Source organism: Dermochelys coriacea, chromosome 9, assembly GCF_009764565.3.
Source record: "Dermochelys coriacea isolate rDerCor1 chromosome 9, rDerCor1.pri.v4, whole genome shotgun sequence".
Taxonomy (NCBI): Eukaryota; Metazoa; Chordata; order Testudines; family Dermochelyidae; genus Dermochelys; species Dermochelys coriacea.
In genome coordinates this window covers 3,709,515-3,734,034 of record NC_050076.1, presented here as the reverse complement: position 1 = coordinate 3,734,034, position 24,520 = coordinate 3,709,515, and the positions used below count along the sequence as shown (strand labels likewise).

Sequence of the window (24,520 nt, the reverse complement as noted above, 5' to 3'; positions counted from 1 at the left end):
CTAGCTCACTGAATGCAGTGTTTCTGCCACTTGGCAAACACAGTGAGTCCATCCCTCCTGGACTCTCTACGTTACAGAGAGTCCTAAGTGGTGGTTGGCAAAGGGGGTGAGCGTGTCGCTACAGGGCCGCTGTCGTCTTCCTCTCTCGCTTCGTATTTAGATGGATACAGCTCAGCACCAGTGATTCATGCTGTGCAACTGGCCATGGTTTTTCATCCCCGCCGCTTAGCTCAGGGCCGTAACAACATACGACAGTGAAATTCAAAGGAGTCCTTTGCATATCCACTGGATGCACTAAATGGGATTTGCTGATAAGCAACGTCAAGGGGCGAAAGGGGAAAATCCGAGTTTATTTATTTTGTGTGCATAGATCTTTCTAAAGGAATGCAGTGACTGAGCAGGAAGGAGGCTGCAGGGTTCGGTTGTGGGCGGTGCAGATTTTACAGTAATAAAGCACCCACTTCCTGTCATCTGTGACTCGAAAACCCCAGGAATGAGACACTTGGAACTCACAGACTGGGGGGTTTTTAGCCTGAAGTGGATTGTCTGTCTTGTCCCTGTGCCTCGCAGCCTCTGGAAATGTCAGCAGTGCATACGTTACCTTTTGTTTGTCCTTCAGCTTGGGAGATAAATTCATTGACCTTCTGAAATCAATCATGTTCTCCCTGAAAATAAATATTGAATCATCATCACAGCATTCCGCTGCTACTTTGAGTTCCGTTCTAGCCCTCCCTTCTTGTAAGTGCAACATATAACGAGACACAGGTTCTCGTAGAAGGCTGCACGCTAGACTCTTTCCATGGTACTTTAGGGTCCCTTTGTTTCAAGGTACGTTTAATACTGCTGGTGAAGGGTGCCGAGTTGTGTCCTCTGGTCAGCTAAGCACTGGCACAGCCAGGACAAGTTCCGCATGCTCAGTGGTGTGCTGGGAATATCTTGGGGCCAGCTGGAAACTCCCTTGTTAAAATCCTCCCTGCCAATTTAGGGAGCTCACCCCTGACTCCCTCCCGCCAGCGATCATCTGTCTTCAGGGCTCTTAAAAATACTTCTCAAGAGCAGATTTGTTTTGCCATCATAAGCCATCCATCCAGCAGACTTACCTGGCCACCATCACCATGATATCTGAGACCCTCACAATCTGTATGGTGGTGGACCTCCCAACACCTGTATAAGGTAGGACAGTGCTATTATCCCCAGTCTGCAGGTGGGGAACTGGCACACCGCGAGGCTAAGTGACTTACTCAAGGTCCCACAAGAAGTCTGTGCTGGAGAAAATTGAACCCAGGTCAGCGTCCTAACCATTCGGCCCTCCTTAGTGCATTAGATTGCACCATGTATCAGGTCTCTCCTTCACTCACCACTTCCCATTAACACTGCTCAGTGCATTCAGTGTGTTTTTTCAGGAATAAAGTATAAACTGGTCAGCAAAAATCCCACCCTCCGATGAGTTTGTTTCCCCGCTGGCATCTCCTCTTTCCCTTGTTACGATTATGAGCAAGTGGTTTTGTTTAAATGGGGTGGGGGGGAGGGGAGGGAATGAAAAGATTACACTGTCCCATACTCGGTCCCCTCAGCAATTCACTTGGCCCTGCCCCCTGGCATGGGCTTCAACAGAGGCTAAGTGGGACACTGCTTTGCAGGGACCTGTTGCTCAAATATTAGGAGCATGTCACTGTCCCACCTGCCTCACCAGTGCTCCTCAGCCCCTGACCTAGGCTGGATTTGAATTGGCTGCCTAGAGGTGAATGGGTCTATTTTAGCTATTTATTTTCACTCTCATTGAATTGCAAATGGCTGTAGGGATTTTAAGAAAAATCAATATATAAATGACATCAAATCTGCCTTCTAGCAGAGACATAGGGCCCAATCCAAAACCCATCTGAGCCAATGGGAATCTTCAGCGAGAGTTGGAACAGACCCCAAATATGGAAAAGCTCAGTCCTAAAAAGAGGAATGAGTGAAAGAGAGGATTATAACAGACGCAGCTTTAACAATAGCTATTGCTGTCTTGTGTCTGCTATAAAATATGGAAATTATAGACACGCTCCAAAGAAAAATGGATGCAGGGTTTAAAAAAAAAAAAGTCATCTTTGCTTCTCAGCTCTGATCTCAAACACTTGGGTTTTGTCTACATGGGGATTTTAGCCAGTGAGGCAATTCTGTGCAGCTTTCCTCAGAGTGCATTGAACTAATGGAAATCATGCTACATGAGTGTAAACTGTGTTTTTACTAGGTTTCAGAGTAGCAGCCGTGTTAGTCTGTATTCGCAAAAAGAAAAGGAGTACCCGTGGCACCTTAGAGACTAACAAATTTATTAGAGCATAAGCTTTCGTGAGCTACAGCTCCTTCAATGCATCCAATGAAGTGAGCTGTAGCTCACGAAAGCTTATGCTCAAATAAATGTGTTAGTCTCTAAGGTGCCACAAGTCTTCCTTTTCTTTTTACTAGGGGTTGACACTGGTGTAGCTCCACGGTTGGCTCCAATTCCGTGGAGAAGATACCTTAGCTATTGAAAACTGTCTGTGTAGGCCTGGATGCGGAGCTGGAGATGTAGCAACATGCGTGGGGTTTGGGGATGATTGCACAGCAGAGGATGGGAAGAAAATGACGTTTCATAGTTCTTGAAATTGGACATTGTGACACTTGGGAACTTTTCTTTACTGATGTCCGGATGAGTGACTTGCTGGGTCAACGGGTGGGCAGAGAATTAGAGAGATTTGTGAAGTGTCAACGTAGGGGGTAGGCGGGAGACAGGTTTCTGTCCCACCAGAATGTTTGAGATTTTAAAAAAGAATTCCTAGCTCAAATTAGGAAGAAAAAATGAATTATTGATTTTTATGCTACATTTTCATGAACTGGCAAACTGAAAAAAATTTCAGTTCAGGTCAATCAAAATGTTTTGTTCTGATAATTTCATTTCAATTTATAAGAACAGCCATACTGGGTTGGAAGGGACCTCAGGAGGTCATCTAGTCCAACCCCCTGCTCAAAGTAGGATGAATTGCCAATTTTTGCCCCAGATCCCTAAATGGCCCCCTCAAGGATTGAACTCACAGCCCTGGGTTTAGCAGGCCAATGCTCAAGCCACTGAGCTATCCCTGGTCCCCTAGTCCTGTCATCCAATAGTGTCTGGTGCCAGATGCTTCCGAAGGAGTGAACAGAACAGGGCAATTATCGAGTGATCCAACCCCTATCATCCAGTTCCAGTATCTGGCAGTCAGAGGTTTAGGGACACTGAGAGCATGGGGTTCATCCCTGACCACCTTGGCTAATAGCCATTGATGGACCTATCCTCCATGTCCATGGATTTTGATCTTTTTTTTTCCTTTCTGTTTTTCATCTGAAGCAGAAGATGGCCATGATGGCATTAACTGCCCCCAAGGCAGATTTCCTTCTAACTCCCAATAGTTAGAGATTGGCTGAAGAGGAGGGTTTATATCTACTCTGGCTTGTACCGGTTTCCTACCGGTGTAGCTCCATTGAATCGGTGGAGTTACTCCTCACTCTCGCTGGCGTATGTGGGATCAGAACTTTAATTTCTTGGGTGGGGAAAAGGGAGTCAACTTTTCTGCCTATCTTAGGTACTTATAAGGCCCTATTTCCATAGAATTTGAGTGCCTCACAATCTGTGATGTATTTCTTACACCTGGGCAGGAGCTGGATTTTCCATTTGATGGGAAATAGGAGGAGCAAAATATTTTTGCATTCTGAAAACAAAACTTAAAATTTCAAACTTGCCCATGAAGTGAAATTCCGCCATGGTCAATACAACCTAAATGTTTCACTCTGATTTTGACATTTAAAATAAAATAGAATGTAAAATGAAAGAATTTTCAAGACAAAAATTCCTGGCCACCTCTAGTATTTATCCTCTCATTGGCCCTGTGTAGCAGTGCTGTTATCCCCATTGTACAGAGGGAAACTGAGGCACGTAGGTTAAGTGACTCACCTGGGTTCACACAGGAAATCTGTGGCAAAGCAGGGAAATGAACCCAAGTCTTCCAAATCCTACGCTAGTTTCCTAAGTACTGCACCATCCTTTCAGTGGCGATAGGCAATTATTTTGGACCTTCATCAGGGCCTTTTAGTCTTAATGTGTCACTAGATCACTGTCTCGCTGCTTCTTCTGTATCACTGATGGCACAGGGCCAGATTCTGGGCTTAATTCATGCTGGGTGTAACTCCACTGGCTGTAGTATAGTCACAGCAGGGGTGGATTTGATTTTCAGACGAGATGCGTGTGTTTTTCTAAGGGCAAAATTCAGCCTACCTAGTTTGCTGGCATGACTGCCTCTGAGATTAGGGTACTCTGTGTGTACTGGAGTGACCGGTGTTGGATTGTTGTGGCTATTCCCCCTATTGCATTCTTAAAAGCTTCCTGCAAAGGGAGACTTTAATGAGCATCTAGTTTCCCAGAGAGGGAACGTTGGGGTCTGAAAACCCACAGCGCCTGCTATTGCTCATGCTCTCAGCACAGTCCAGTGTGACGTTAGGCTGCTCTGAAGAGCTCTCCATGGAACGTGCAAACTCCCCACACTGATGATTTGCTTCCTGGGAGATGTGTGCAGAAACACTGAGAAACTCTAACAAATGGTAGTGTCATTCAGATGCCAAAATTGCCTCCAGAAGAGTGATCTGGTCAGAAAGAAACTACAGTAAATCCCAGCGAAATGGAGCCCAGATGGTTTATGCTACAGTTATTCCCTCCATTGTTCGATTTACTCCTGCAGATATTGAAAAGCAAGAATATGTCCTTAAGGGCTGAAGGGCCTTTTCCCAGCTTCCATTAGTGCATTTATCTTTTTCTTTGCAGCTGCTTTTGTTGACTGTCCTTTCCCCCTTCTTTGGTTCTCTTAGTTTCTTTGCTTTAATTATATTTTTTCCTGTATCCCTTGAATGACAGGATAAAAAAATCCTAACTAAGCAACCAGCCATAGAATCATAGGACTGGAAGGGACCTCGAGAGGTCATCTAGTCCAGTCCCTTGCACTCAGGCAGGACTAAGTATTATCTGATCATTCCTGACGGGTGTTTGTCTAACCTGCTCTTAAAAATCCCCAATGATGGAGATTCCACAACCTGCATAGGCAAATTATTCCAGTGCTTAACCACTCTGACAGTTAGGAAGTTTTTCCTAATGCCCAACCTAAACCTCCCTTGCTGTAATCTAAACCCACTGCTTTTTGTCAATCTTCAGCCCTTGTCCTGTGTAAGGTGTGGGCCTGGTTCTCCAGAGGAGACAGGTGTGTTACAGTTACAGGTGTGTTATCTGTAAATGGTGAGAGAGACCTCCTCTGATGAAGTGAAAAATGGAACCCTTTCCTCCTCCCGCACAGTGCTGTGGAGAGGCTGTGCCGGCCACTAGAAGTCATCCATCGGGGAAGGCATCTATGAAGTGATGGTTCTCTGGCCCGGCTGTCCCTCCAGCCTGCCCAATTGCAGGGAGCCCCGGTGAGCACATGGCATACATCCCTCTGTGCGCCCCTCCAGATGTCTGGTCCCTCTGCAGAGAGCCAGTTGCTATGGGGCACCTGAGAACCCAAGGGAGAAAGGGAAGTTTTGTCCTCTGGCAAACGAATGGAGCATGGCCTTGCTAACTGGAGTGCAGGGTGGAGCCGGGAGAGCGCCTAGCCTGCATCTATCACCCGTTCAGCAGAATCCTCTAGCCCAGTGCCTCCCTGGAGCCCTCTAGGTACATCCAGGCAGTAAAGGACAGTGCAAGCTGTCCTTGTTGTCAGTCTCAGCCGGGAGGCTGGAGACTGAACTTGCCTCTCACCCCAAGAGGTCAGCTCCTTTCTGGCCTGGCTTGAGGTGCACTGGTGGGGAAGGATAGCTCAGGGTAACCTGGGGCGTGGGAGACCCAGGCTTATTTCCCTGCTCTGTCCTCACCTCCTGGTGTGACTTGTCTTTCTGTGCCTCATTTGCTCCCAGGGGTGCCATGAGGATGAACGTATGGGATCCCACGGTGATGGGAGCCCAATCCGTACCATAGCAAGGTATGTGCATCCCAGCAGCCTGTGCTGTGCTGCCCATCGTCTTCCTCCAGGGCTGCTTTCCCCAAGGACCGAATTCAAAGGGGAGAAATGAAAGCCGATAAAGGGATGGAACCAATTACTCCCCACACTAGGCACACCGGCTCAATCCGTCTTGCTAGCTTTCCCACATCTGCAGCCCTCCTCTGGGGTGGAGAGTATTAACCTCCCATCAAAGGTGCTGGGAGTGCTCAGAGCTACTCAGCGCCTTGCAGGATTGATCCTGGAGAGAGCTGCAGGGAGAAAACAACATGCCGAACCTGCTCCTGCCATTTGGAGGCTATTTTCCCCCCTGAAGTGTTCCATTAACTTTAATGGCCCTCTCAGCTGGAGCATTTAGTGGGACGTCTGAGGGGAGCTTTCGTTCCGCGAGCAGTAACATGGCTTCTCTGCGAAACGTAAAAACCTGTCGGGTCTTTATAGGGGCTCAAGGACAGAAAGGGCAGAGGCAGTGTCATGGAAAATACAGTCTTGTTCTCCTTTAGACTGGGCGCAGGATTTTTGGAAAGAAAATGCTGAAGTTACTTAGGACGGTATTTTTTGCCCTGGGGTTGGATACGTTGGAAAACAGTGAGCGATTCTGGGGGGTGTATGAGAACTCCAGGTAACAATGCGTGTACAGAGAGCGGAGTAGCATCCTCCTGAATTTGCAGAACTCCCTTTACCTTTAGTGGGGCAAGCTCCGGCAGAAAGTGCCAGCTTAGACTGGGCATTACGGGCCTATGCTATTGTTCCTAGGGGTCCGGCTCTTCATTCTGAGTGTGCCCTGCAAAGAAAGACTCCCCTCCGTCACCCTGTGCGTTCCATTGCACTTTGTTAAATGGCAGAGCAGCCCAAGCTGTGATCGGATGAGTCCCAGTCCAGGCATGGAGAAGTTGCTGTAATCTGACCATGTTCTGTGTCTGTCTGTCTCCAATGATAAGATCTGTGGAGAGCCTGGAATGAACCAAACTGCACTGCTCTGGATAATGCAACTGGGAGGAAGTTGCAGAAACACTGGATTTCGTACTTAAAAAAAAAATCATCAAGGCCAGTTTGTGCAACCTTTAGGGGACCACCTTGTTCTTGGGAATAAAGACCCATTGGCTTTAATGGGATTTTTTGGGGGAGCAAGTCCTCATCTGCACAGTTAAAGGATGCAAAAAAGAGCCGATTGAGATTATGGCTGAATTCATGTCACCATGGGCGAGAGTATAGCAGCCCAGCTGATGGCCAAACTCAGCCCTGGGGTAAGCAGGAGAAGCTCCCCTAAAGCCACTGATTGCGCCTGCTTACACCCAGGTTGACTTTGTCCTGGTTTGTGTAAATGGGGAGTGAGTGGCTTCAATGAAAAGTAGGGAAGAGAGCTCATTTGTGGATTTATTTTGATGAGAAAACAGGGAAGACTTTGCTGCTCACGGAGTGGACTCTGCAGACGGAAGACAACACACAAGGTGCTGTGACGTCATCCTCAGATCCAACAACAGCCATACGGTGCGAGAACTTTGCCCCCAGTTCTGATTAAATGTATCGCCCTTCTCAGCTCCAGTCCTCTGTCTGTCAGCTCTCTGTTCCCAACTGAGCAGTCGCAACCTCTCTCTTTCCTCTGTCTGACCAGCCTAAAAGAAGACAAGTAAAGAGTTGTTCTATTGTCCATGAGGGAGGCTGGCAGGTAGCAGAGCTGGTGTTTATTTTTTAGCCCTGGAGCTGTTCTGAATGACTCAGGCAGGTATTTACGGGGCAGCAATGCAGGATTAGGCTATCAGATGGCATTTCATTTTGGATGACAGAAATGCCACGAGAAGACCAGGTCTCTTCATTTTTATTGAGGCCTGGTAATTGGCTCCCAGAGGAAGAAAACAGTTCATGAAAAACAAACACAAATGGCTGGATTGTCAGGTTTCTACTGATCTCTAGTGCTCAGACTCTGGGGGACTATCCTGGTACCTGCCAGCAGGAATTGCCTCCCTGCATGTTTAGGGACAGCCAATGAGAAATGAGAGTAGGACCTCATTTGTCATGAGTCCTTGCAATGCCTCCCAGGACTGGCTAGGGACCATCAGTAGGACCCTAGTGCTCTGTAACTCTAGAGCCAAGCACATTCAATGCAAACCTGCCTTACAGTGAAAGGTTTAAGAAGCTCAGTCTGTTTAATAAGAGAAGGTGAAGAGGTGATTGATCTTAGTGCTACATGGGGAGCCTTCTGAGAGTAGAAGGCTCTCTAGCAGACGAAGGCAGAACAGAATCCAATGGCTGGAAGTTGGAGCTAGATAATTTCAGGCTCGAGATAAGATGCATGTTTTTTAACAGTGAGGGTAATTAACTGTTGCGACAATCTACCTAGGGATGTGGTGGAGTCTCCATCACTTGGAGTCTTTAACTGACGATAGAATGTCTTTCGAAAATAAACATGCCCTAGCTCAACCACAAGATATGGTCTAGATGCAGAAATTACTGGGTGAAATTCTTTGGCTTGTGTTATACAGGAGGTCAGCTAGATGATCACAATGGTCCTTTCTGGCCTTACAATCTATGGATCTTTGCTGTTTTTTCTGAGGGGCTGGAGATGGATAACCGTTCTTCCTCATCTCCCTCTTCATCCTTTCTGTGAGCAAAATGAGCCCGATCCGACCTTCCCAACTCCACTTCCTGAGACCCAGAAGACGGCCCCTCTCCCAGGGGGGAAACAACCTTACACTCCTTGCCCCATCATCCGGTCTGTTCCTTGCTAGCCTGCTTCCTGGTGTGACTGGCCCCCACCAACCTCCCTCCACTTAATCCAAAAGCAGGCGAGGCTTGGGGAGAAGCAGGCTGGGAAGGCAGGGTGCTTTGGGGAAGCTTGCTGGGAAAAAGGAGGGAGTGTTCCTGGGGCAGATGAGGGTGCTTGGTGGGAGAAGGGGTGGGCAGGGAGTCAAGAGCCCTGAGCTTAACACACACAAAAGTGGCTGCATAAGGGCTCATTGTTTAGATGAGAGTCCCTGTAGGCTCCTGCAGTTGTTCATTAAGCGCTGTATAGCAGGCAGCGAAAGGCTGTGCTGTTGCATTGCTTTAGTCTCCATTATTAGCCAGGGGAGCAGGGCTTTTTGCCAGACCAGCCATTCAGTACCATCATGGCTAGGTGGCTTTGCATTCGCAGCCCGGCAACTGCCTGCTGCCCTTTGCTTGGGACTGCAGAGAAGCACAGGATTCTTGCATATTTCCCTCTGCTGCTAGGAGAGGCTAGCCTGGCAAGGGGAAGCATCATGACAAATAATACCAAGTGCCGGTGCCTCAGGCTGGAACCTTAAACACATGGCCCAGTTTGCAGAGTTGTTAAGCGCACACAGCTCCCACTGGTGGCTGAACTTTTGCTTCCTAGAGCTCCGTGCTCCTAGAGATTGCCTCTACTGACACACACAGCTAAATCCAGATTCTTTGATCAGCTTTGCCTTAGCCACTTCAATTGTCTGCCTGCCATCATGATCTCTTGGCACCTGGGAATGTCGAACGAAGGCTTCAGTCCCACTAATTAGAGCATCTACTAAATGTCAGCTTTCATAACCTGCAGCTTCTGTTCGGCATGCTGGGAAGGCCTGGAGCTGCAGGGAACTTTGTTTTGTAATGACCAAGAAGATTTGTGAGAGCAGAATGCCAAATGTCAGATCTATAGGTTGGCTCATATTCCTGTGCCCTGAACCTGCACCAGCCTTCACACCAAGTGATTGGTCACCTACTGGCAGTCCACAGAGGTCCAGCACTGTGGTTTTGGAGCCAAGGCTCAAGACTTCTCTTACTTCCCATGCTGTATGCGTGCAGTTGGCAGATGTCCATGGTATCTGTGTGTAGACGCTACCTCTGAATGTGACACTGAGCTGAAATGTTTGAACTTGAGATGTGACTTCCACTGTCTAACTATACTTTTCGGCTTAGGCGCTTCATGCTCCCGTGGTGTCTCTATGTAAACTTTTAAAAAAGCCTTAAAATCAAATTCAGAGGTGCTGGAAGGTGCCAGAACAAAACTGCCAAGAACAAAACTTCCCTTCAATGAGAAAAGAGTTTAGAAATAACTGGAACTTCTTTGTGTGTGTTTGTGTTGCAGGATGAAGGTGTGCCGCCCCCTGCTAATTACTTTATGGCTGTCCTTGGCCACCCTCGGCAGCAGCTCAGGTAAGAGTGATGTCAACTTTTGTTTTAGGAAATGCCGGGCAGTGTATTAGGTTCCACTTTTCCAGCTCAGGACAGGACGCACAAACTCATCCCTGGGCCTTTGAATTCAGCAGGGATGGATTTATTGCTTAAAAATAGTTGTTGTTGTTTTATATTCCTGGGTGCAATGGCCATCTGGGCATCTGAGAGAGCTTTGCAAACACAAGCTTCACAACACTTTGGTCATTAACATTATCTCATTTTACAGCTGGTAAAACAGAGACTCAGTGGGGGTGGGGAATGACTTGCCCGAGGTCACGTAGTGAGCCAGGTAGGGCCAGGAATTGAACCCGAGAATCTTTCCCTCCTGTTTGGATCCGGAACATGAGATTCTGGCCCTTGAATTCTGACTCATGTCTCAGTCATGGCTGCTGAGAATGGAACTTCTTGAATGGGCCAAGTTCGCATGCCAGCCTCACTGAGTCATGTTCCTAGCAGAAAATATGTTGTAATCCTCATGGGCGTCTGGCTCGCATTCAGCTGGGCTGTTCATGAAAAGGGGGATTGTATCTGTATCGGCCCCAGGTTTCCTATCGGGAGGCGAAGGAGAGATGTCGTGATTCACAGAAGGAAAATGGAAAGGGGCTGGGGAACAAGCTCTGTTAGGGAAAACACATTGAAGAATGAACATTCCAGGCGGCCGGGGGAAGCTCAGTATGGCCCTCGTCGGCATCGGCCTCGTTGCACCGTTTACCGAGCCTGCGCTTGGATAAAACCTCCCAGAATCCCTAAGTCAGGCCCAATAGAGCTGTACTAGCTCTGCTGGGTCCCGAGAGCTCCATGCCCCCGATAGGTGGGAAAGCGGGTTGGATTCACCCTTCCATGCATTTCTCCTGTGGAATCAAAACTGCCCTGTCTACCATGTAGACAATCTCCCCTTCCATTTCAGGTAGGGTGCTGCTCCCTGGCAGTGCTCCAGAAAGCGTTACCACAGCATTTCACGCCACCACTCACTGCGGTGACGAATCGGGGAAGCCCAAGCCAGTGAGCAAAATCCAATTCCCCACGGTGCTGTGGTTTGTAGCTCCTGGCCTGTTGCCTCTGCGGGTATTGCTGGGTTTGTTTGGGCTTGTGCTATAATGAGGACCTCAGAAGCGGGTGCTACGAGGTGGGGCAGTATGATCTACTGCTTAGAATATGAGACTGGGAGCCAGGACTGCTGGGTTCTGTGCCCAGCTCTGCCCCTGACTTGCTCTGTACCCTTACGGAGGACACTGAAGTCCAAATTTTCAAAGAAGCGTCCACTAATTTTAGTGTTTCAGCTGTTGGGTGCCCTCCTTGGGACCCCGGGCCTACTGTGAAAAGGGGTTGAGAATCTGTAGCTCCCCTCGGCTCTGCCTTAAAAGGGAGTTAATCGTTGTCAGGAAGGGACACGCTTTGGTGTCTGTGGTTGGAAGCAGGATATACGGTGGGCCAGATTCTGATCTCAGTTCATTGGTGTCAATCCAGAGTAACTTGTCTGAGGCCAGTGGAGTTATTCTGATTGTCACTGGTTTAGGTGAGATCAGAATCTGGCCAGATAATGGCCAGACATAACCCATTCTGCACTGTAAAATACTGGCTGTTTTGTGTTTGAGTTCCACTTTCCCTTATTCGCTCCTGATCATTGTTTTACAGATTTGGCTCTGATTTTACTGCAAGTTCCATTTGTATCTCTTACCTTCCCAGACTGCCTTTGTCTTCTTCACAGTCTTTCAACCTTAGTGAAGGGTAGAGGATTGGGAGAAAACCATTGTCAGTTTTACTGTTGTGGAGAACTAGAAAGGACTGGTTAAGAGCCTGTAATGCTGCCAGCAGAGATGGGAAAGCCTCTTCCTGAGCTTTGATTGTTTAAAGTATCTGTCTAGTGTTGAGGAATAAGTGCTGTCCAAAAAGTAACCCATCGCTACCATTTGGCACCATGCATATGTAGGAAATCACTTCCCTTTCCTTACCTGTCCAAACAGGCTGGGCGATCGAGTGAAATGAGCACAGCCGTGCAAGCCAGGGATGCTTGGGGCCAAGTTCAGTGCAGATTTACACCCTGTGCCATCCCTAAAGTTAGTAAGGAATCAGTGTAAATTGTTTGGCCTTTCTCTGTACCAGATTCTGCTCTCAGGACCTGATCCAGCTCCCTCTGAAATCAGTTTCAAAACTCCAGTTGACTTGAATGGTGCAGAATTGAGACTTTCAGTATACGGGGTAAATCCACTGTAACTCATCGGCTTTCAGTGGAACAGAGACCAGAAGTAGGCCCCGTGGGTCAAATTCATCCCTGGTGTAACCTCCTACCAGGGGGATCAATTTAGCCTAATGGTGGGCAACCTTCGGCCCATCAGGGTAATCCGCTGGCAGGCTGCCAGACAGTTTGTTTACATTTGCACGGCTGCCTGCAACTCCCAGTGGCCGCGGTTCGCCATTCCTGGCCCATGGGAGCTGCGGGAAGTGGTGCAGGCCGCAGGTGCCCCCACTGATTTAGCGTGTCTGTCTCCCACTTTGTAGAATGGGTGTGTAGTTACTTATGGCCAGGGATAATTTGAGGATTAAGAAATTACTGTCTGTGAAACACTTTGAAGAGGCAAAGCTTTGTATCCATTCTCAGGAAATATTGCTACACAACTGTTACTCGAATGATGGGGTTCCAGTGACCTTATTTCTCCTATGAGTGGTGACAGCCCCAGAAGCCCAGAGCTTGCGTATTTTAGGGTGTAAAGTAACAAGAAAAATAGATGGAAATGTCTTGTGTGTTTTTTTTTTTAAATGAACAACTACCCCCCAATGCTCTCTGCCCCCCCACCCCCATCTTCTAATATTTCCTGCCTTGCCTCTCCTCCTCCATTCCCCTGTCTGTTGCAATTGCTGGCCAGCTCAGGTATGTTTTTATGACCTGCTACGCCATTTTTAAGCACAGTTCTGGAGCTGCTTTCATCTCTAAGGTTTATTTATGATGCTTTGAGGTTAGGTTGTTCCCCACCCAACTTTTAAAGTGAAGTTATGCCGGGGAAAGATGCCCCTGGGGGGAACTGGAAGGTCTAGCTGCAAAGCAGGTAGAGCAGTAAACTATCACCACGTTGAACTTACCGATGTGCATCAACCCCGAGCTGTCAGGATTCCTTCTGCAGACAAGAGAGGAGTTCAGTCTCTATGTCCAATCAGGGGGAGCCAACTGCCGGGGGGAGGAGGATATTTTTGTGTGCATGCTGTGAATGTCTGTCGGCCAGGAGAAAGGAGGAGCCCATTTCACTTAGGTCACTGATCTGAGGTTAGATGGTCACTTTCGGTCTCTCCTTACATGAATCAGATTTGAATTGGTGGCCTGTTTGATTCAAGCTCCATAGCATATTATCTGAGTCATCTAATCTTCCCCCATCCCTGGTTTAGTTTTGTGTAATAAACCAAAATTATAAGACAGAGTGGCCGGGGTGACACTTTGAGACCAGCCAGTAGCCTCCATGTCTCGCATCTCTTTTGGGTGTTTTGTTTCTGTTCGATTTAGCTGTTGACTGAAAACCTGTTAGATTCAGTTTGAGGTCCCATTGAGATGTAACTGAATTTTGGCGGCCAGGGTTGGTAGTTGCAGTAGCCTTGTCAAAATGTATAAGCTAAGCAGAGCTGCGCTTGCATGAGGCGTCCAGGGAAACCTCAGCATGCTGCAAGGAGCGGCCAATGCTCCTGCCTGGTGTCACGGGCACTGGGCTGTGTGAGACGGGAGCTTACAGAGAAGCTGAGGGAAAATGAGTATCCCGGGATCACCAAATACCAGGCACATTTACAACAAGGAGGTGTGTTATCCCTGCTTTCCTGGCCAAGTCATTATACCCTGACTACCTAGTGCAAGTGTAATTGGCTATGGTATTGTTCACTTCCTGTCTTCATCTGGTGTTGCTGGGTGCACATAGCTGCTGTGTTCCACTCTGGAGGTGGCTGCATCTCAGCCTTGGTGGAATGAACGTAAAGCCCTTGGGGTCCCTCAGGATGATAAACAAGTTATTTCTGAGGCAGGGAAGAACTGCTCTCCATGTTTCATGAAGGAGGAAGTGGGGCACAGAGAGGCTAAGTAACTTGCCCAAGGCTACACAATGAATCAGTGGCAGAGCTGGGAACTGAACTTGGATCCCCTAGGTCTCAGTCAGGTTTCTTAGCGCGCTGAAGTGATGTGTCGGTATCAGATTATCTCCATGTACACTGAGGCTGAGCGGTGGTTTTTCAAGCCACCTTCTTTTACAGGTTATTTTGTTGCGCTCTCCTCCACACCAGGAGCTAACCAACAAGTACTGCTCTGCTCTCGTCCATGTGTCAATTTCCTCATTGAAGTGGGTGGGAAAGTGGCGACTTACTTGTTTTCCTCAGGCTTAAAAGCCTCTCGCACCCCATTTTTATTATGTCGGTCTCAGTTTAAAAATATGGAGCCTGCCAGAAAAGACAGAAGGTTTTCTTAGGGCCAGTTGCATGCCTTATAATAAACACTGTATTCACATTTAACTGGTTTACAAATGGGGAAACTGAGGCACTGAGTGGGGAAGCGCTTTTCCCAGGGTCACCCAGCCAGCCAGTGGCAGAGCCATGAATAGAACCCAGGTCCCCAGAGTCTCAGTGCAGTGCCCTAGCCACTTACTGTGCGTGTAGCTATCTGATGAAATTTGGGCACATGTGCGTGCATGGGCACTTCTGTCGGTGTGTTGTGCACGTGTGTGTGGGGGAGATGGGCTCTGTGTCCGTAGGGGGCATTCCTAATGAGGGAGTGGGGAGTGTTGTGAACAAAGCTGCCAAAGATTTCCAGAATGTTTATTTTCAATTTTCCAGAGGTTGAGCGACACCGTTATTTTCCCTCCTTCCTAAGCACTTTCCTTTGTGCAGAGAGGAAACCCCCAGCTTTGCGCAGCTTCTGAGCAGGGTCCCGACTCCCTGCTAAGCCTCTTCACCCATTATACAGCCAGGCTGAGCAAGAGGGCAGGTTTTTAAAGCAAGAGAGCAAAGATGATAATAAAGAAATCTCCCTGCGTGTGAGGTCAGTGCTGTAACACCCACAACACGGGCCATTCAAAGTTAACTCTCCTCTCTGATACGAGCTGGTTTTCCCCATGCATCAGAGAAGTACTGTGGAAGGAGGGAGTCCTCCCTTCTGATCCTTATCTCAAGGAACACTGAACTCGTGCAGTGGCCTTAGAGTGACCTTTGTCTCTGCTCTCCAGCCTCCTGTGTCGGAGGTGGATCCTTTGGTCCTGACACACCAGCTGGAACAAGTTTGCCCACCTCCCTGCACCTCGCTTGCTCCGCATCCCTTTCCCGTGCAGGACTGTAAACCAGCCTCTCCCCTGGGGCCTGCAGCCTCTGAACAGCTAGTTCCACACACTGGTGTTTACTGATGCTGACTTTCCATGCCCTGTCTCCTTCTCTTTGTCTCCCATCCCACTTCTCCTTTCCCCTTCTGCATGCATTGTTCCTCTTGCTGACACATTGAAATAGGTTGGTGGTTTAGGGCATTGGACTGGGGCTCAGGAGATCTGGGTCTAATTCCAGTCTCTCTCATGAATGTGCTGCATGACCTTTGGCAAGTCGCGCAGTCTCTTGGGACCTGGGTTCCACCAGCTCTATAATGGGTATAACAACACGTATCTCATCCATCCTTTGTCAATTCAGATTTTAACTCTTCAGGACCTGGACTGTCTCTTCCTATGTGTTTGTAGAGCACCAGGCTCAACGGGGCTTCAGTCTTGAGACTGCAGCAATACAAATTAATGCTAATAATAGAGATACTTGCATGCATTATTTTAAAGTTAAATTGTATTGGCATCTCCAGGGTGAGTATCCATGGACTGAAATAGAGTTTCATCAGCTCTCTCTGTTAGGCATCTTTAATCATATAATCATAGAACTGGAAGGGGCCTTGAGAGGCCATCTAGTCCAGTTCCCTGCACGCAGGCAGGACTAAGTATTATCTAGACCATCCCTGACAGGTGTTTGTCTAACCTGCTCTTAAAAATCCCCAATGATGGAGATTCCACAACCTCCCTAGGCAATTTATTCCAGTGCTTAACCACCCTGACAGTTAGGAAGTTTTTCCTAATGTCCAACCTAAACCGCCCTTGCTGCAATTTAAGCCCATTGCTTCTTGTCCTATCCTCAAAGGTTAATGAGAACAATTCTTCTCCCTCCTCCTTGTAACAACCTTTTATGTACTTGAAAACTGGTATCCTGTCCCCCCTCAGTCGTCTCTTCTCCAGACTAAACAAAGCCAATTTTTTCAATCTTCCCTCAGAGGTCATGTTTTCTGGACCTTTAATCATTGTTGTTGCTCTTCTCTGGACTTTTTCCAATTTGTCCAAATCCTTCCTGAAACGTGGTGCCCAGAACTGGACACAATACTCCAGTTGAGGCCTAATCAGCATGAAGTAGAGCAGAAGAATTACTTCTCATGTCTTGCTTACAACACTCCTGCTAATACATCCCAGAATGATGTTTGCTTTTTTTGTAACACTGTTACACTGTTGACTCATATTTAGCTTGTGATCCACTGTCACCCCCAGATCCCTTTCCGCAGTACTGCTTCCTAGGCCATCATTTCCCATTCTGTACGTGTGCAACTGATTGTTCCTTCCGAAGTGGAGTACTTTTATTTGTCCTTATTGAATTTCATCCTATTTACTTCAGATCATTTCTCCACTTTGTCCAGATCATTTTGAATTTTAATCCTGTCTTCCAAAGCACTTGCAACCCCTCCCAACTTGGAATCATCTGCAAACTTTATATGTGTACTCTCTATGCCATTATCTAAATCACTGAGGAAGATATTGAACAGAACCTTTCCCAGAACTGATTCCTGCGGGACCCCACTTGTTATGCCCTTCCAGCATGACTGTGAACCACTGATAACTACTCTCTGGGAACGATTTTCCAACCAGTTATACATCCACCTTTATAGTAGCTCCATCTAGGTTATATTTCCCTAATTTGTTTATGAGAAGGTCATGCGAGACAGTATCAAAAGCCTTACTAAAGTCAAGATATACCACATCTACCGTTTCCCCCCATCCACAAGGCTTGTTACCCTGTCAAAGAAAACTATCAGGTAGGTTTGACATGATTTGTTCTTGACAATGAGCCCATTGCTATGATATCTGAGGATCTGTCTACACAGCAAATTAAAACTCATGGCTGGCCCGTGCCAGCCCACTTGGGCTCGTGGGGCTCGGGTTGCTGGGCTGTTTCATTGCTGTGTAGACTCCCAGGCTCAGCCTGGAGCCTGAGCTCTGGGAGCCTCCAACCCTGCAGGATCCTACAGCCTGGCCTCGAGCCCAAGCCCAGAAGTCTACACAAGTCCTTCAGACCACAGAACGAATGCGGATTCCACCTAACTTACCCCTGACAGGTCTAATTTGTGCAGGGAATGTTTCAGAGACAAGAAACTGCCTGTGCCAGGATGGTGAAAGCCTGAGCCCAAGGGAGTATAAGCCCATGTGGCTCCATTGACTTCAGTGGAGCTCTGCCAGCTGAGGTTTGCACCCTGAGTTCTGGCAGGTTCTCGTGCACTGATCCCCGAAGCCCTCCTTGATGTCATTGTTCTGCTCAGGATATGTGGCACTGTGTAGTATGGATGATTTAGTTGGTGTTGGTCCTGCTTTGAGCAGAGAGTTGGACTAGATGACCTCCTGAGGTCCCTTCCAACCCTGATATTCTGTGATTCTCTCCCATCAGTATTGAGAATGAAATCCTTTGTGTCGTGGAAGGATATTCATGGGACTTGAAACGTCCAGGGAAGTACGAAATGCCCTTGTCACCTGTTGAAACTGACTTCGCCAACTGAAGTGTTATGCGCTTGCTGGCATCGGCAGCAAATACGTTTCTGAACTTCTCATGCAGCCAAGTGGATTGGGGATTTGGGGGGGGGGTGCAGCAGGGAGCTGGCACACAAAACACTGCTGAATGCAAACACATCAAAATCAGTTTCCAGCACAGATTAAATCCCCCCACATCCTGGGCAAATTATATAACCAGCTCTCTCCAAGCCTGACAAACCCAGCAGGTTCTGCATTGTTCTGCGACAGCACTGGGCTAGTCACTGCAGCAAAGGGCATTATCAGCATTGGGAAATGAGCCATTGAACAGCCGAAGAGAAAGAAATGACTTTTGTGTGCGTGAGAGATCACTTCACGTGTCCTCTGAGACAAAACCCAACTTCTCAGGCACAAGGCACCCACTGTGGTAAATCTAAATGCAGATCAGCCTGTGGGTGATGGCCGCCTGGCTACACCCTTTCACAGCAGCCTGAGCCAGGTAGGAGAGGGTTGAGGGGAGCCCGTCTCATGCCCTGAAAGGTTTATATGTCAGATACAATGCTTGTTTCTGCCGTCCAAGTTGAGATTGACGGTCCTTGGCTTTTCTTCCTGAATTCTTGGGGCGTTTATCAAGATTTTATGGAGCCACGAGGGCTGAGGAGCAGTCAGCCTCTCTATGTTCACAAGTAAGCTAAAGCCAGACCCCTGCTTTATGATGTAGGGTGTAGCCGTCCTTTATCAGCATGGCCGCCTGCTGCATTTCGAGTTAGTTCACTGAGGTTTGGAGCCGGCCACCTTCTCCAAATTAGGATTCCTCAGCATGTCTTGACTCCTGAATCTGTGACAGCCTTCCTAACCTATCAGGGAAATTTACTCAGCCCCATTAACACATCTCCGTGCCCACCGGTCACCATAGTGATTGACAGTCATGGAAAACCACAATTCTCTTTTATGTGGCCATCCACCAACACCAACCCCGCACCACACCGTGGGCAGTGCTGATTTGGGAGCTCTTCCAAAGTACAAAGGATTATTCAGGATTGCGGAGTTCATTGGCTTGAGCCCAGAACTTCAGTATTGCCATTTTTACGTAGGTTTCTTTTCCCCTTTGGCCCTGCCATGTGAAGAAATAAAGACAACTGATAACTTACCCAGCCCAAGGGGACATAATGAAGTCAGTGGCAGATGGAGCGCAGATGAGAACGAACCCTAGGGAGCCCTCATGTACGGTCCCCGATCTAATCCCAAAACATCACTCCCTAGTCACAATCCCTTCCCTTAATGGGAAGCAGAGAATGGGATGAGGCTTTAGCCTTTCTTTGTGAGAATAAATGTCCCTAAAGCAAATAGCATAAAGCTTCATCATGCATTTAGCAGTCAGTCACTGACCGAGCGGTCTGCTTTGTTAACAACTCTGAAGTCCTGACCTTGTATAAATCAAGTAGCCTGGACCTCATGGTTCTAAGGAGCTTATCAATGTATTGTTTTCAGAGTAGCAGCCGTGTTAGTCTGTATTTGCAAAAAGAAAAGGAGTACTTGTGGCACCTTAGAGACTAACAAATTTATTAGAGCATAAGCTTTCGTGAGCTACAGCTCACTTCATCGGATGCATTTGGTGGAAAAAAAAAAAGTATTACCAGCAGGGGTGGGGGGAGAAGGAGGAACACCTTTTATAGTGATAATAAAGGTGGGCCATTTCCAGCAGTTAACAAAAACATCTGAGGAACAGTGGGGGGTGGGGAGAAATAACATGGGGAAATAGTTTTACTTTGTGTAATGACCCATCCACTCCCAGTCTCTATTCAAGCCTAAGTTAATTGTATCCAGTTTGCAAATTAATTCCAATTGAGCAGTCTCTCGTTGGAGTCTGTTTTTGAAGCTTTTTTGTTGAAGGATAGCCACTCTTAGGTCTGTGATCGAGTGACCAGAGATATTGAAGTGTTCTCCAACTGGTTTTTGAATGTTATAATTCTTGACGTCTGATTTGTGTCCATTCATTCTTTTACGTAGAGACTGTCCAGTTTGACCAATGTACATGGCAGAGGGGCATTGCTGGCACATGATGGCATATATCACATTGGTAGATGCGCAGGCGAACGAGCCTCTGATAGTGTGGCTGATGTGATTAGGCCCTATGATGGTGTCCCCTGAACAGATATGTGGACAGAGTTGGCAACAGGCTTTGTTGCAAGGATAGGTTCCTGGGTTAGTGGTTCTGTTGTGTGGTGTGTGGTTGCTGGTGAGTATTTGCTTCAGATTGGGGGGCTGTCTGTAAGCAAGGACTGGCCTGTCTCCCAAGATCTGTGAGAGTGATGGGTCGTCCTTCAGGATAGGTTGTAGATCCTTGATGATGCGTTGGAGAGGTTTTAGTTGGGGGCTGAAGGTGATGGCTAGTGGCGTTCTGTTATTTTCTTTGTTGGGCCTGTCCTGTAGTAGGTGACTTCTGGGTACTCTTCTGGCTCTGTCAATCTGTTTCTTCACTTCAGCAGGTGGGTATTGTAGTTGTAAGAATGCATGATAGAAATCTTGTAGGTATTTGTCTCTGTCTGAGGGGTTGGAGCAAATGCGATTATATCGTAGAGCTTGGCTATAGACAATGGATCGTGTTGTATGATCTGGATGAAAGCTAGAGGCATGTAGGTAGGAATAGCGGTCAGTAGGTTTCCGATATAGGGTGGTGTTTATGTGACCATCGCTTATTAGCACCATAGTGTCCAGGAAGTGGATCTCTTGTGTGGACTGGTCCAGGCTGAGGTTGATGGTGGGATGGAAATTGTTGAAATCCTGGTGGAATTCCTCAAGGGCTTCTTTTCCATGGGTCCAGATGATGAAGATGTCATCAATGTAGCACAAGTAGAGTAGGGGCATTAGGGGACAAGAGCTGAGGAAGCGTTGTTCTAAGTCAGCCATAAAAATGTTGGCATACTGTGGGGCCATACAGGTACCCATCGCAGTGCCGCTGATTTGAAGGTATACATTGTCCCCAAATGTGAAATAGTTATTGTGAGGACAAAGTCACAAAGTTCAGCCACCAGGTTAGCCGTGACATTATTGGGGATACTGTTCCTGATGGCTTGTAGTCCATCAATGTATTGGTCACAGTTAGCCTTGTCCATGATGTATTTGTCCCATTCAGCTTTGACCATGATGCTGGTTAGCCAATGTTTTGGACTTACAGGATGAGGTTTTCAGTAGCGCTCAGCATTGGCCTGACTGTTTCCAGGGAAGTCCCATAGAAGTTTTACCACAGATTTCACTAGAAACAGCATTAGGCCAATGCTGTGTGCTTCTGAAAACACCACCCAGAGAGTTTAAAGGGAAATACTTTTTAAAAATCTAGTTTCACTTTTCACTTTTTATGCCATTTGCTATCTGCACTCTGAAGAATGACATGACACTGCTCAGCTTGGCTTCCTGTTGACAGTCCATTTCGCTAGGTTTCTCCTGCTGGTTTGGGTTTCTCACGTTCCAAGGGAATACACATTCAGTTTTCATTGACATTTTTAGAATCACAGGAAAAACATTTCTATTCAGATTGGGCCAGATTCTTCAATTCTTACGTTTAAGTAGCACTTAGTTATGCAAGCTAGAGTTGCTCAGTGCAAGGGTTGCGAAATCCGTCCCATTAGGTTGTGTTAGCCCTGCTTTTCTCCTTGTTTTTAAATGTTGGTTTTGGGCCAAAATACTTCCCACTGTCCCTTTGAGGAGGAGGATGTGCCAGAAGAGCCTGATCCCTGGAAGACAATGGGAGACAGCAGGATTGGCCCAAAGAAAATAGGTCTGAGGACTCTGGTTTTCTGTCTAGCAATGCTCCTCTGATCTCTGCACATGTGAGATGCTCTGTGGTAAATCCCCTCCCATGTGTATTGTCATGGTATCTGACTGCACTGCTGCATCTGACTCGGTTTTCTGTGTGACTCACTGTGGTTTTCTGGATTAGCATGACTAGGAGGCTTTGCACGACCTGACACCTCCCACCAGACACAGCCCTGTTTTCTGTGTATGTGCAGGGCCTGCCCTCTGAGGCAGGATGTGTTGTCACACTACTAGCCTCTCTCGGCTCGCAGAGGAGAATTAGGAAAGACGGCGGTTAGCCAGCGTGGTGACTTTGGTATTCACTTGCATTCCGTGTCCATTTTATTAAGTAGCTTCCATGCTGAGGCAAACGCAGGAAAAGATGCCTGTTAAAGAACAAAAAGAAAAGGAGTACTTATGGCACCTTAGAGACTAACAAATTTATTAGAGCATAAGCTTTCGTGAGCTACAGCTCACTTCATCGGATGCATTTCCCCTCTGTTTTTTCCACCAAATGCATCCGATGAAGTGAGCTGTAGCTCACGAAAGCTTATGCTCTAATAAATTTGTTAGTCTCTAAGGTGCCATAAGTACTCCTTTTCTTTTTGCGAATACAGACTAACACGGCTACTACTCTGAAACCTGTTAAAGAACAATTGACCTTTTGCCTGTTCTTTGTCTTTATTTCTTTGTTATTGATGAAGATGAATGTGAGTTTGCTCTGCAGCTTTCCTCCTCCCAGCCCAGTTTCTGCTTCTGGCAGACCCTGTAGCGAGCCCCCCTTGATCCTGCTTTATGATATGTGTGGCCATGGGAATGCAGTTCAGGGCTCCGTTTCTTTTCCCATGCTGCTTCCTATGTCTGGAGCATCCTCCCCAGAGAAATACGATGTGCCTTCTCCCATGCCAGGTCCTCCCATTGTACTACCCGCAACCTTGCCCCCCGTTTCCTTGCCTACACTATAATAGAAACAGGTCGCTGTGTAGTTGGTGTGCAGCAACAGCCCTTACGTCCTGTGGCAATGTTAACCGATTCTACTGCTGTGAAATACCCTACGTTCCCGGCCCCTGCCGCCCCACACAAACACGCACACAGCTATGGCATATAGTTCATCAAGGAGTCATTTTCAGGTAGGATTTCTCTCCATGCTGTCCGGGAAGCCTGGCTCGACCCACTCGCATCCTGTGATGTGGCCCTGGCAAGGATGCACATCTTGGGGAATTGTAGGAAGAACAGCAAGAAGAAGCCAGGTTTCCAGGTGCCTAGTACTCTGAAGGCAGCATCCCCAGCTCTGTCTCCAATGACACCACTAGACATGTTGATTTCAGTGGGAGCAGGAGCGTGTGCAGCTGTTCTTTTCTGCCCACATGAAAGCTAAGGTGTCTCTTCCTTCTGGCCCTAGAGTGTTGTGATGACTGGGGAGTGGACACCATGAAACTAATCCAGGTCTACGACGGGGAACCAGCTAGGATCAAATGCCCGCTCTTTGAGGCCTTCTTAAAATACAACTACACTACAGCCCATTCGGCTGGCTTAACCCTGATCTGGTACTGGATTGGGCAGGACCGGGACCAGGAGGAGCTAATCAACTTCCGTCTCCCAGACAATCGGATCAGTAAGGAAAAAGACACCCTTTGGTTCCGGCCTGCCCTTCTCAACGACACTGGGAATTATACCTGCATGCTCAGGTAAGCAGTGCAGTAGAGCGGAGGGCGTCAGACTGTAGGGCACACAAATGCCTTTTATATAACAAGAAAATTGTTTTGCCAGCTTAATATTTTACTGTCGGGTGACGGCCACTTACATAAGAATTAATGGTGAAAATGTGACAGTTACAAGAATTCTCAGTGCCAAGCCCATTTATATTATAATAATGCTTAGCACCTTGCAGACGTTAATGCACATACCTGTCCGTGCTAACTGCGAGTGTCCATAGAGAGAATACTGGCAAAATCCACACGCCCTCTCCAGTAAGGAGCAATCTCTATATAGAAGTGGAGATGGCTTCAGAGGCAGGGTAATATGTCAACTGGATGCTAATTTTCCAAAGTTTCCTGACACCCCGAAAGAGTTCCAGGGAATTAAAAACAGCTCCAGGTGCAGGAGAAAATGAATGTAGCATGCCCAAAGCAATAAAGAGGAGATCTCGGTCTGTCTTCCTCTTTCACGTCTTAGCCCCCATTGTTTTCATTACATTGGTAAAGGATAGTGCAGCACATGAGTTGTCTTTGCATGGGGAATACAGTCTTTAGGTTTTTCTAATGCACTGTGCGGCTGCTGTGTCTGTCTCTGTGTGTCTGTAGTTTTCCTACATGCAAATATGACAATAGAGGCTGGATCTATCTCATCAGAGCCATCATTTCTATGACCCAAACTGTGACTTTTAATTTCATTTCATCCATAATGCCACATGAATAAACTAGACCAAGCTAATCACGTTTCCCTCCTCTGTGCTTAGAAACACAACAAGCAAGGTCGTGTTTCCCCTGGAGGTTGTTCAGAAAGACCAAACTTCTTGCATCAGCCAATCAATAAAACCTACTGAAGAGCTGTTCTATTTGGAGCATACTAATGAGAAGATCATTTGTCCAGATATTGATGGCTTTTATCCTCCCAGCGTAATGCCAACAGTCAACTGGTACAGGGTAAGAAAGGGAGTAGTGGGGCTAAGAACCAGGAAGCCAAATTCTACTCCCAAACTCCCTGATGCAACTCCACTGAAGTTACTGGAGCTGCTGCCTCGATCTTGCTCCCTTTGAAGTCAGCAGTAAAACG

General features: G+C 47.4%; 1 protein-coding gene across 5 annotated transcripts in view; it reads left to right on the top strand.

Moving 5' to 3' along the window:
• The window catches only part of LOC119861236 (interleukin 1 receptor accessory protein), a 59,625-nt gene that overhangs the window by 8,262 nt on the left and 26,843 nt on the right, over positions 1-24,520 (top strand). For all 5 annotated transcript variants that reach the window (XM_038416076.2, XM_043492255.1, XM_038416075.2 and 2 more), the window contains exons 2-4: positions 10,090-10,157; positions 23,148-23,433; positions 24,204-24,390. In XM_038416076.2, the coding sequence (XP_038272004.1) occupies positions 10,091-10,157; positions 23,148-23,433; positions 24,204-24,390 (540 nt within the window). In that variant the 5' untranslated portion in view covers position 10,090. The remainder of the gene's footprint in view (positions 1-10,089; positions 10,158-23,147; positions 23,434-24,203; positions 24,391-24,520) is intronic.